General features: G+C 35.3%; 1 protein-coding gene across 1 annotated transcript; it reads left to right on the top strand.

Annotated features, from left to right (window-relative positions):
- The first annotated feature begins 3,756 nt into the window (after positions 1 to 3,756).
- Positions 3,757 to 13,445, top strand: LOC119191559 (regulator of G-protein signaling 7-like). Its single transcript, XM_037445448.1, has 5 exons — positions 3,757 to 3,950; positions 10,089 to 10,242; positions 11,146 to 11,232; positions 12,170 to 12,330; positions 13,310 to 13,445. Exons 1-5 carry the CDS (start codon positions 3,883 to 3,885, stop codon positions 13,434 to 13,436), a joined length of 597 nt encoding a protein of 198 aa, XP_037301345.1. The 5' UTR covers positions 3,757 to 3,882; the 3' UTR covers positions 13,437 to 13,445.
- The last annotated feature ends 95 nt before the right edge of the window (positions 13,446 to 13,540 follow it).

The raw sequence follows: 13,540 nt of genomic DNA, 5'->3' as shown, positions 1-13,540 counted from the left end.
GGTTTCCTAAGTTTATTAGATCTACTAGATTTTAAAGGCACTATTTCTTGTTTTAAAAGGAAGTATAAAATTTGTCCTATTTTACAGTAGTGCTTGGAACATTCGAGAACTGCACCTATTTCCGATCGATAATACTGCAGTGAAAATAAAAACTAGGTTTTTTCTAACGACGTTTTTTCCTGGCTCGGCAAAGGAATCACATAACTTGGAGCTATGTAACATACAGTCTAAGTCCCAATACCTTACTGATAGGTTATAAACTGTTGAATTCTTACTTCTGGTAATTATCTATGTTTTTAAATACTAAGATAAAAATATCTTATTCGTAAAGTTTAGCTATCGGAAGGTTGAATATTAATATTGTCATTGGCGCGTTTCGTTTTTGCCAATGAATATAGTTATTAATCATTATTATTATCTATGCAATATATAATTTAAATTGCTTTACGTAAAATCGGCTTTAATATTTAAAAGCATTATACTTATAATATTAAATAAATTGGTTTTCGCAAAATCGAATTTAATAATATTTAAAATAGTTATACTCATAATATAAAAAGTACTCAAATACTTATTTTAACAAAAAAAATACTAGTACTCAATGAATAATTATACACTTCGGCGAATTCACTCTCTAGAAGTACAAAAAACAGGAGTAACAATTAGCGTAACTTTTACTGTCGAATTGAAATAAATTCTTACACCTCCTGCAATTTAGCGGACAACCCGAACCCGATTGTCAAGGTCATTGGCGCCACATAAAGTTTTGATTGGTAAGTTATTGAAATCGGCCGTAAGAAACTTTTCCTTAGTCCCGTTGTCTACGTTCTTCGGGCAGCCCGTGCTGGTTGATCGTTTAAATTCTTTGTGATTTGGTGACAAGGCTGTATGGGCTAACCCTTTGCCTTCCCAATAATAAAGGGAAAAGCCAAATAAAACAAAATCTTTGTGGTTTGACTATTGTTATGTAGTTAACAGCTCCTCCCTATCTTTCTATTTGATTAATTTCGTTGCGGGTAATGACATAGTGTTCCCTGAGACTCGGCGAGCTTCACCGCTCGGTGTCATACAATGTCACTGCTGATCCTTACAGGAGTTGTAGTGGGTGTGAGGGCGGGAAAGTCTCTATTATTAAGTACTTTTATATACCTACGTGATTAAAGTTTTTTATTTATTATACAGCATCTTTTAATGGTCTTCAGAACTATGTCCCGAAGTATACTGTCTGAAATCAAAACGATTAAATATGGCGGGATTTTAAACGTACAAATTATGATGATATGTTTATACCTGTAAAGTGCGTAGCGTGTGTTTTTTTCGCCCCAAGGAACCTGGCGAGAGGCTATCCAAGTGTCTCGGCCGAAAAAGATTTACCCGCGCCTTTTTCTCTGTGATCTTTTTTTTTTTTAACTCCCAAGTGTTTATATTACCACTCTAGAGCCTTTGGAACCCTCCCTGGAATGTGGCGCTCTGGAAACTGCAAAAATGTACATGTTTAAAGGTATCATTTCACGCATTTTGTCAATTTGCATAGTAATATGTATAGTAAAATATTTTTATAGTTACAAGTATTGTGGATGTATATGTCAAATTCCTCAGCCCAAAAATTCCATAATGACGTAAATGAAGTAATATAGTTCAATCACGTCTGACTGGTCTGTTCGCCGAGTCAAGGTTGAAAGTGAATGTGGAATGCTGTACGGTTCCCGCTTTACTTGATAAAAGTGAATTGCTATTATTTCTATATTGTCCGTATGAAATAGCTTCCTTGATCTAAAACGTTTTTTTAAATATGGAAGGTGTATATGAATATTCAAATTATATTTAATTTCTTGACCGTATGCTATAGCTTCCTTGGTGCATATTTTTATTGTAATTTTTTAAGTAGGTTTGAAAATACTTTCTTGATGAAATGTTGATTTTAATATTTAAAATTAGAATAATATTACATTTTTAAAATATTTTCTTTTTTATGCAATGGAATTATTAAACAGCGCATTTTAAGTCATAACTGCCACGACTAGTAGCAAAATTCTTACGTATTTGTAATTTCTATGTTACAAATCACCGCTTAGCAATGCGCTGCGGTCGTTACTCTGTCCTTCAATGCGAAACATAACAGCGCTTGGTGCTTACACTCTGTGCAGAAATAGACAAACAGACAAATTTTCGGATGCGAAAGGCTTCTCTACATAAATACTATTCCCATGGTTATCTGTAGGATATTGCTTTGTGCGATAAGACCGCCATTAGTACTTTTTTCTTGTTCCATGATTGTTGTCTCTGGTTACAATAAAGTGTAATTAATAAATAAATAAAATATTATTCATAACTTACCTTACTCAATTAATAAATATCAATATCTTAATAAAAATAATTAAATCCAACTTTTGATTCGTAACTAGAATTTGTTTTGATATTAGTTGTGTTGAGTATGCGAGAACTGAACCTATGTCATAATTCAATAATTAGTTACACAACTGCAATGCCACGACGTTAACAATATGATGCACAGTGCCATCTTGTTGTAAAATACTAGAACTATTTTCGATTATTATTACCACGCTCACCTTGAAAGATAAAGTGAAATAAAGAGACATCTAGTGGTTAAATTAGAACTATTTTCTTAGTCTTATCATCAATCTAGCATACTCTTTACTTAATATTCGAGGAAGGAGTCTTTCTTCCGGTGTAAAGTTTGCTAATACACACCTAATTTGTTGCGGAAATTGTATGCATTTTATGCGAACATACGTGACGTAGATTTATGGCAAACTTCCCCTGGACATAACACAATAACGTCATGTTTATAAAATTAATATTTATTTGCACAAATAAGTGCTGCCATCTTTTAATTACACATCGTACTATTTCACAGATTTGAATAAAAATTGTTTAATTGTACTAACAAATATCCTTATTTACTGATGGGACTTCGTATAAAAATGATGAATCATCACCATACTTTATACGGGAGTCCATTGATCTAAAAATAGCCCCATATAAGGCGTTCAATAAACTCTAGGACACATGCGCCATTTTATTTCAATTCGACCTAATTATGTACAACATCCAGTCGAAATAACTATTCGAAACAACTCAACTTCTGTATTTGTTCGTATTATAAATCGTCCTATTTGTTGTCTCTTTTCCTCTTAGAGCGTAGTCGTATTTCGTCTCTATCTAAAAATAGAAAAAAATAACAAATGGCGATCGCTCCATGACATTTAGTACGATATTATTAAACCTGTTTAAAGTGTGCTATCTGATGTTATTATTTACATTTATGAAATAAAACAAAATGGTTATCGCTATAAACAATTATTTGGTGACTATTTTCGTTCAGTGCGACGCCTCATGATTGAGTAGGACTCGAACAAATAAACTGTTGGTAGTGCATCTTATAAAATTAAATATTAATCAAAATGTGTGTTAAAATCTTATAATTATTCTTTAGACTGGTTTTTAATACTATACTCCTAAATAATAATTAATCTTTACAACAACAAAAAATTTAAATTTAACTTTTTAATTCAAGTATTCTCGAGAGATATTCCCTAGGCAGTGCATTCAATAAAAAAAACATTTGCTTTTTTCTGTTGTGAATTGGACCAAGAAAGCTTTTAAAGCGTATCGTAAATAAGTTGTAAATAAAATTAATTACCCTAACGTAAATGTTTATAACGTGCTGAGATGAATGAAGTGTTTATAGATGCAGGGTCGCGGCTGCGGTAAAATTTGCGGCGATATAAAACCATAAGTGCACCACAGGCATAAAAACTAAAATTCCTTGTTCAGTTAATGCTAATAAAAATATAATGTAAAGGATGGACAGTTTTCGAGAAGCGTGATATTTTATTTGTGTTTATGCGATATTTTTAAATGAAAATGGTTACGATGAATTCATCGGAGAAGGTGGCACAGAAGGCGTGTCAGCAGGGAACGTCCAGGTGAGTCGAACCAGCGAACAAATGTTAAACCTTCATTTATTCTACTGATTTTCCTATTGTGATGCAAAAGTTTGAAGTCCATCAATAGCATATATTGTACAGTATAAATAAGGCAATAGTAGTGTAAAAATAAATCAAGCAAGTGTCATAATTCCTCTACTTAATACCTAATATTTAGAAATTAAAGATTCACCATAAATTCTTCTGTCAATGTGGAAGTATAGGAATGGATGCTGTTGGGGTCTTGCTATCAACTATTTTCACAGAAATCAAGAGATCCACTAACAGGTCAAATTTTCAGATAAAAAACTCAAATACTTTTATCTAAAAGAGTAGCAGATTCACAACTATAATATGATTTAATGCTATATATTTTCTAGAATAAATATATTTGTATTAATGTAGACATGTATGTCTTATAATATATGCATTGTCTTATTTATGTTTATATATCTTTTATATACGCACAGCAAAGTGACCCCAGTGCACATGATGGTAAGTGGAGTGAGGTCCAATACAATATTGACTGACGAGAGATGATTACCCCTCAGTCGACTCAATCATGCCTGTTGGATATACACAGGCTGATCCCGTAACACGACACACGTGGGCCACTATGGGTTTTAACACCTTGTGTATGGTTGCTATCTGGGCAGATATATATCCTACCACCAGCAAATATGCACACAATGATGAATAGTGTCAAGGCTGAGGCTTGGATCACCTCCTTACTACAACAATTTTGCTCAAAAGCTGGTGAGGCAGATCTTCAGCTATACATAAGGTATACCCATTCTAAAATAATACAATAATGTATACCGTATGGCAATATATATCTATAATAAATTGCCTTATGATTTCACAATTCTTAAATTGAATATATTCAAATGTAAATTATTTAAGTTCCTTCTTGATAAATGTTATTATTCTGTAAATGATTTCTTTCATGAAAAGTTTTAAGAAAATATTTGTACGCTGAAAACGGCAGAATACTATGCTATAGCTTATTAATGACAAGTAACAACTTTTTACAGTATTCAACAAATAAATGTATTATTATTATTATAATAGTGGCAAGAGTGTGTCTATTTATCAAAAAATAAAATGACAGTCCAATTATACATAAAATGATAGACTGAAACATTAGGAGAAAATTAAGATATAAAAATAAAAAAAACTGTAAAATACTTTTATTTCAATATGTTCTGTATAAACGATACTCTAAATAAAATATATTTTTTTAAAAAACTCAAACATTATATTATTAAAGTTATTGTTTACTTTTGTTAAATAAATGATTGTATTTTTAAAAACACCAAGCTCAGTTTATGGGATTTTTTTTCCAGAATAAATATTCTTAGGATATAATAGTCTACAATGACAAGTAATGTAGTTGCCTAGTACAGAAATAAATTCAAAATTGGTTTACTAGTATCTGAGATTAGCGTGTCCAAACAATATCTTCAGATTTATGTATAATATAGCAATTTTATCTTTACACCCTCCAAATAAATTCAAAATTGATCCAGTAGTTCCTGAGATAAGCGTGTCCAAAACAAACTCATCAGCTTTCTGTATTATATAACTATTTTATCTCTACATCCTCCATTTTAAATATTGTGTGATTGTTGCCCAGTATTGATGTGACCTCTAATTGTTACTATGGTGCTTTATAATATATTTATTATTTCAGATTTCATATTGACATCTACTTCTTCAAGAACAAGTGAAAATTTTATATAAGTGAAAAATCTAACCCCCTAATTCTAATGTTATTTATTTAAGGACAGATTGCTGTGATAACAAGTCTGTTTCTCAGCTTTGTTTATCTGACAGCCAACTAGATTCAAGTTGTATCTCAATATTAGCCAATCACAACGGCCCAACTCTCACGACTGCTATGGCTGCCATGCCGTCAGTTTAAAAACAAATGAAAAATAAACACATTTGAATTGTTTGGCTTTAACTTAGGGTACAAGAAATATGTTTTGTTATATTAAATTCAGAGGAAGAAATAATAAAATTTAATTTTAGTATACATCATAATTAATACAATTTAATATGTTACTTTAGTATAATGTTAATAATTATATTAAGACATATATATAATTATTTAAAAAAATAAAATGAACTCTTCAAGACTTCAGTGCTTTATTTGTCTTGTAAGCTAGCTATTTGATCACTTCTACATTCAGTTCCTGCAAGAGCGTCGCCAAGGTTGGACAGGGAGGTGTTCTGTCCCCCTAGAGATTCTAAAAAATTTGCCAAATGTAAAATTTCACCAATTCCATTCCTAATATTCCGTACGCTCACGCTCTGCTCTATGTTATTGTTAAAGCGGGAGAGGAGTGGTGGAGGAACATGTGCTCTAGACTTTACCTACAATTCATACTTTTCTCATTCTCCATATCAACTTGTCCTCCCCCTGGGTCATGGGTGACGCCCTTGGTTTCCTGTGAAGAGTGTCCAAAAACAGCCGGATTAGTCTTAAGGGGCCGTTCAAGTCTTACGTAACGCAATTTTTGAAGATTTTTGAGACCCCTCATGTAACGCGCCGTAACGTTTTCCTGTACGCCCCTGCCCACCCCTCCTAAAGTTACGTAACTCTAAAGTGACATTTTTTTTCTAATATTTACAATTATGTCACGCAATGTACCGGAAAGTCGCTAAAATACCTTTGTTATTGTTTTAAAATAAAAATCCAATGTTACATAACGCTTTGTACGAACCCTCCCGCGCCTGTAACGCATCGTAACGTTTTACAAGACCAAAAATTGCGTTACGTTATAACGGCCCCTAAGATAAATTAGGCAACTGTTTAGGGGCTTGGTATCACTTAGGGGCTCTACGTATACAAAGTATAATAATAATAATAATATCAGCCCTGTATTATATACTTGCCCACTGCTGAGCACGGGCCTCCTCTACCACTGAGAGGGATTAGGCCTTAGTCCACCACGCTGGCCTAGTGCGGATTGGTAGACTTCACATACCTTCGAAATTCCTATGGAGAACTTCTCAGATGTGCAGGTTTCCTCACGATGTTTTCCTTCACCGTTAAAGCGAACGATAAATTCACAAAGAATACACACATGATTTTAGAAAAGTCAGAGGTGTGTGCCCTTGGGATTTGAACCTGCGGACATTCGTCTTGGCAGTCCGTACCACACCCAACTAGGCTATCGCCGCTTACTAGGCTATCGCCGCTATATACAAAGTATACAAAGTAATAATTTGTATTTAATAAATCTGATAATTCACAAATACACATAACTTTAAAAAAGTTAGAGGTGTTTGGGTTTTGAACCTGCGCACATTCGTCTCGGCAGTCCGTTCTACACCTATCGCTACTTTTGGTATAACTTTACCATGGGGTCAACTAATCACGTGAGGCTCGAAAGGATTCTGGGGATTCTCAATCTCACGTGTTATTATTTTCGTTGATCGTGCGATTTTATCTAAAAATCAATATACTTTGTATCAAATACACATGATTTTAGTAGGGGGTAGTCTAAAACTTCACCACATATCACCAGGTGGGTTAAAACATAAAAAAAAATTCAATATACTTTGTAATAAAAAAAAAAAGCGGCGATAGCCTAGTTGGGTGTGGAACGGACTGCCAAGACGAATGTCCGCAGGTTCAAATCCCAAGGGCACACACCTCTGACTTTTCTAAAATCATGTGTGTATTCTTTGTGAATTTATCGTTCGCTTTAACGGTGAAGGAAAACATCGTGAGGAAACCTACATGAGAAGTTCTCTATAGGAATTTCGAAGGTGTGTGAAGTCTACCAATCCGCACTACAGCGTGGTGGCCTAAGGCCTAATCCCTCTCAGTAGTAGAGGAGGCCCGTGCTCAGCAGAGGACAAGTATATAATACAGGGCTGATATTATTATTGTACTAAATACACGTGATTTTAGTACAGGGGTAGTCTCAAACTTTACCACGTATCACCAGGGGAGGGGCTAAAACGTCACTAAAACACGTGATTAATAGATGACCCTATGTAACAAAACAATGGAAGAATCCCACACGTAATCGAATGTCGTACCTTACGGGCCAGTGCGCATCACGCTCCCTTTACTGCGAGTCGATCAATGCAGTCTCGCTCTACTGACTGGCAGGTCATGGACTGAAAGAGAACCCGTTCTATGATACTAATATCAAATGAATGATAAGTCGACTGCTCTTCAGTGCACTTAACAATTTTTATTTTTTTTATTTATTTACATCAACACACAGCCATTACAGGTTACAGCCAATTCGACTGGTGGAACTATAATAACATAATAACTTACAACTATATTCAATAACTAAGTATTTATAAAAATAAATTGTATAACAAAAAAAAATAACATATACAGGATAATTTAAATTAAACTATTTTTCGGATTTTATCGCGGTTTTAATATTTTACTTTTTCGCGTAGATCGGACCGCCAACAGCTAAAAAAATTAAATGTTGTATAATTAAAAATGTAGGTAGATATTGTAACTCTGGCTTTGCGGATGAACACCTCAGTCCCCCCGTGACCATGAAGGCTGTAAAGTCTGCGAAACGTCGGGAGAAAAGTAAAATTGAAACCGCGATAAAATCCATAAAATAGTTTAATTTAAATGTCTTAACATTCGCGTAAACATAAGAAATCATTATATACAGGCTCATTCTGACATTGCGTTACTAAATGAACCCACATACTTATCTACTTGAAAGTAACATTTTAAAATAAGTTGAGCCGTAGATGTAAAATAAAAAAGAGTCAAGTTTCGAACAAGATAAATATAAGTATAAAAAGTAATTATAATTTTACGCGCCCTAAAGTCACTACTACTACTGTAAGATAATTCGTTGCAGCAACATCATACTTTCAGTCAGAAATACACTCACGGACACGCAATATTCGCATTAAACTATAAAATTATCAAAAAACGGAAAACTAAAACTAGGCTTTTTCGTGACAATATTAGTTACTAGCTTTTTCTCGCGGCTTCGCCCGCGTAAAGGAGTTTTCCGGGATAAAAGTCTCAATATATATTTTCCCGGGATAGTAGCCTATAACCTTCCCAGGGTCTTATCCTATCTCCATACCAAATTTTGCTTTCTTATACCACGTCTTATGTCACGTCCCGTTCCCGTGGGAACGGGATAAAAAGTATCCTATGTCCGTCTCCTGGTTCATCCGTTCTTGAGTTATAAATATTGTAACTAACACCACTTTCTTTTATATATATGTATATAGATTAATGAATAATTTTTGGCACAATAGCAGCAAAGGTGAAGACGAGTATGTGGTTTCATTTAGTAACGCAATGTCAAAATGACCCTTTATATTTGCATATAACATTAGGCCTTTATCTATCATTAGTAATATATTGACTGCCTCGTTGGCGTAGTTGTAATTATACACAGAACGAGTACGACTACTGCGCTGAGGTCCTGGGTTCAGAATCTTGTGTCGGGACAAAATAATTGTGACTGGGTTTTTCCATCTTAACAATTACTCAGTCGCAGCTCGGAGTCAGGAAGTTGGTGTGACATCCTGTGCTTCGGCACGTAAAGCCGTTGGTCCTGACTCAGTCGCAGCTCGGAGTCACGAAGTTGGTGTGACATCCTGTGCTTCGGCACGTAAAGCCGTTGGTCCTGATCTCTCTCCGGTCATGTCTCACCGGACTATGAGAAACAGAGTGCTTGTGTATTGCACACACTCGTGTACTATAATATCTCCTGCTAATCTCCGTTGAGATTACGCCGTCGCCGAAATTCGGCTAAGAGAGATTAATTCATTTTTCATTTTATAATGACTCCGTATTCATAAACGTTATTTATCTAAGGACGGAGCATTGTGATAACAAGTCTGTTTCTCAGCTTTGTTTATCTGACAGCCAACTAAATTCAAGTTGTATCTCAATATTAGCCAATCACAACGGCCCTATGTCTACGCACTGCGAAGGCTGCCATGCCGTCAGCACTGATAAACAGACTTGTTATCACAATGCTCCGTCCTTAGATAAATACGTCTACGAATAAGGGGAAAACTATACAGCGTTGGAAAGATGGACATTGCAATGTTTACACCTAATCCTCACTGCACCTATAAATGTATACAAAATAATAGAACATTCTTTATTCGCAGAGACAGTTCGAAATGCTCGAAAGAAGAGAAGGAGAAAGAGAAAGAGAAGGAGAAGAAGGAGAACGTGATATCGAACCTTCCGCCTAACGTTCAGGCGCTGATAGCAACCATACCCTCGCCAGAAGACTCGCCTAACTACCTCATATATAAGAAGGTAAGCAGAAACCCTAATAATAATAATATCAGCCCTGTGTTATACACTGTCCCACTGCTGCACGGGCCTCTTCTATTACTGAGAGGGATTAGGCCTCAGTCCACCACGCTGTAGTGCGGGCAGACTTCACACACCCTCGAAAATTCCTATAGAGAACTCAGGTATGCAGGTTTCCTCACGATGTTTTCCTTCACCGTTAAAGCAAGCGATAATTCACAAATACACATAACTATAGAAAAGTCAGAGGTGTGTTTGGGTTTTGAACCTGCGGACATTCGTCTCGGCAGTCCGTTCCACACTTCCACTAGGCTATCGCCGCTGTTTTGCCGCTGAAACCTTAAAAGCAACAAAAATCCTTAATATGCTAAGGGTCTGTAATAACTGGGTAAATTCAACTCGTCAATGTAATGTATCAACCGATCAAATACAAATCCCATTTGATACTGCTTAATGGTGCTAAAATTAGAGCTATCTACATTAGCTGTTTAATACTATAACTGTCAAATGAAATTTATTTAAAATTTGAAATTTGTGTAAAAATTAATAATAGATATGTAACATACCATGAAAATAATAATTAAAACGCTATTAATTCTTCAAAAGCGGTGATAGTTTAGTTGGGAGTGAAACGGACTGCCGAGAATGTCCGCCAGGTCCAAAACCCAAACACACCTCTGACTTTTCTAAAAAATGATGTGTGTATTCTTTGTGAATTATCGCTTGCTTTAACGGTGAAGGAAAACATCGTGAGGAAACCTGCATACCTGAGAAGTTCTCTAGAGGAATTTTGAATGTGTGAAATCTACCCGCACTACAGCGTGGTGGACTAAAGCCTAATCCCTCTCAGTATTAGAGCCCCGTGCAGTATATAATACAAGGCTGATATTAATATATAATTTGCAGATGGAAGCCTTGATAGAAAAAATGCAAGACGAGGTGACCGGAGTGCAGGTCAGAACTGTGAAGAGTTTCATGAGCAAGATACCGTCAGTAAGTATTATCAAACTTCTCTGAGGCATTGCTTGTGAGCTTGGTCTTAATACTGAGAGCTTATGGCGGTACAATCTGAGGCTTTACTTCGGAAAACGAAATCCGTAGTTTCGGTTGGCAGATTGTACGTTTTGTTACCACGAAGTGTTACGGATCCGATCTGTTCATCGCAATATTTCAGACATGGAATTTGTAATAACTTATAGGGTTTCGTCATCCCTTTTTAAAACTATCTGCGAGGACAAAGTTCAAATGCTTTCGCTTAAAAAATAAACGTGGAATTGATGCTGCCTAAGGTAAGCTACAGAACGGTGACGGATCCGAAGTAATTTGGAGTTAAATGCGAAGTTCGTCGTTTTTCGTTTCGGACCGATGTTTCGACGTTTATTTTATAAGCGACTATCCTTATCATTGGTGTGTGTTCCTGAAAGTAAGAATATTTGTGTGAAAACGCCGAAGAATTGTGGATTCAAGTGCCAACTGATATATGTATGAGGAAAACTTGGTTACAGCTCGCGAGAAGAGATCCAAATTTATTGTCCAACAAATTTGTCTATTTTGATAAATTAGAAATATTGAACGCGTATTGACACTGAGTAGTTTACTGACTTGATGACGTCATGTCATGGCGGCACTCGTTTCGCATATTTGTAAAACAGATAAAATAAAGTCAAAACTCTGAATTGAATTTAAAAATTTTATTTATAACTTTATGAACTGAAACTACTATTTTCCGATTGCTTTTTGATTAAACTATCTTGTTTATGTATTTTTTGATTATTTCTCACATACACTAATACCTTGCTTTCGTCTTGCCAGTATTGAGCTCGGACAACGCATCTGTGTAATAAAACATCTTAGTCCCTACCTAAAAAGAAAAAAGATACTGATCTTCCTGCACTTTTGTTTGGTGCCCTAAACATCTTGGTGTTGGCAGGTGTTCACAGGGTCGGAGCTGGTGTCGTGGCTGTCGCGGCACCTGCAGCTGGAGGAGTCATGGGAGGCACTCCACCTGGCACACCTGCTCGCGGCCCACGGATACCTCTTCCCCATCGATGACCACTGTCTCACTGTCAAGAATGACAACACTTATTATAGGTAAGTACAGTCACATAACTAGCTGCCTAAGTAACTAGCGGCGATAGCCTAGTTGTGTGTGGAACGGACTGCCGAGACGAATGTCCGGTTCAAAACCCAAACACGCATGACTTTTCTAAATTATGTGTGTATTTGTGAATTATCGCTTGCTTTAACGGTGAAGCAAAACATCGTGAGGAAACTTGCATACCTGAGAAATTCTCTATAGGAATTTTGAATGTGTGAAGTCTACCCGCACTACAGCGTGGTGGACTAAGGCCTAATCTCAGTAGAGGAGACCCAGCAGTGGGACAGTATATAATACAAAGCTGATATTATTTATTTATTAGGAAAACCAACAAAACATACACCATACATAACTATTTGTAACATTACAGTAAGTAATTGCCGCAGTGCTGTTTTAATTACAGGCTGTCACAGCATGAACATATTATTACATACCAGTTAATAAGTGCAGTATATTCTAAATATAAGACTGAATATAAAACTAGATTTAGGTTTCAACAAGCGAAATTATACTATTTAAGTAAATAGTATTCTGATGTGATCGCGGTCTTTTTGAAATGAAATCAAAATTTATTTGCGTAATTGTGGTTACATAAAGATATTATAAATCAGTAGAAAGTGTCACACAATTTGTCATTTTTGACGTGCAAATGTTACTTAGTCATTCATATACACGCGCATGTACACACACATACACATATATATATATTATTCACAGGTGAAAATCTAATTGTCTTAAGGCGATACCTCAAGGTCAAATAATTTAAATTCTTTACTTGCCAATACTTGTTTAGTTACCCAGATTAAAGGTGAAACAAAATGTATGAAAATGGACCTTGAGGTATCGCCTTAAGCGACATGTTTTAAGCGACACTAAATTTCATACATATTTAAAATCAGTTCTTTATTATTATTTTATTCTTTGTCTAACATTCGCGTAAACATAATCATAAATGATTTACTCGAATTCCAGGTTCCAAACGCCATATTTTTGGCCATCCAACCAATGGGAGCCGGAAAATACTGACTACGGTGAGTATTATCTGTTATTTAAAATATTTATTTATTCATTCAATATTAACTATACAGGTATAGCTTAGTGGCAATTACCGTTAAAAAGAATTATGTACTCATAACTTGGGAACATAAATATTATTATTTATTTTTATTTTGAACTAGCTACCCGACTGATGTCCGTCTTAAC

The sequence above is a fragment of the Manduca sexta genome, unplaced genomic scaffold, assembly GCF_014839805.1.
Source record: "Manduca sexta isolate Smith_Timp_Sample1 unplaced genomic scaffold, JHU_Msex_v1.0 HiC_scaffold_1644, whole genome shotgun sequence".
Taxonomy (NCBI): domain Eukaryota; kingdom Metazoa; phylum Arthropoda; class Insecta; order Lepidoptera; family Sphingidae; genus Manduca; species Manduca sexta.
The sequence above is the reverse complement of the archived record's forward strand: the minus strand, read 5'-3'. Positions and strand labels throughout refer to the sequence as shown.

What these genes read in the sequence shown, in the direction of transcription:
- LOC119191559 (XM_037445448.1), top strand. Translation starts at nt 3,883, where the DNA reads ATGAAAATGGTTACGATGAATTCATCGGAGAAGGTGGCACAGAAGGCG. An exon ending in TGTCAGCAGGGAACGTCCAG is followed by an intron (nt 3,951 to 10,088) that starts GTGAGTCGAACC and finishes CTTTATTCGCAG; the next exon opens with AGACAGTTCGAAATGCTCGA. An exon ending in ACTACCTCATATATAAGAAG is followed by an intron (nt 10,243 to 11,145) that starts GTAAGCAGAAAC and finishes TATAATTTGCAG; the next exon opens with ATGGAAGCCTTGATAGAAAA.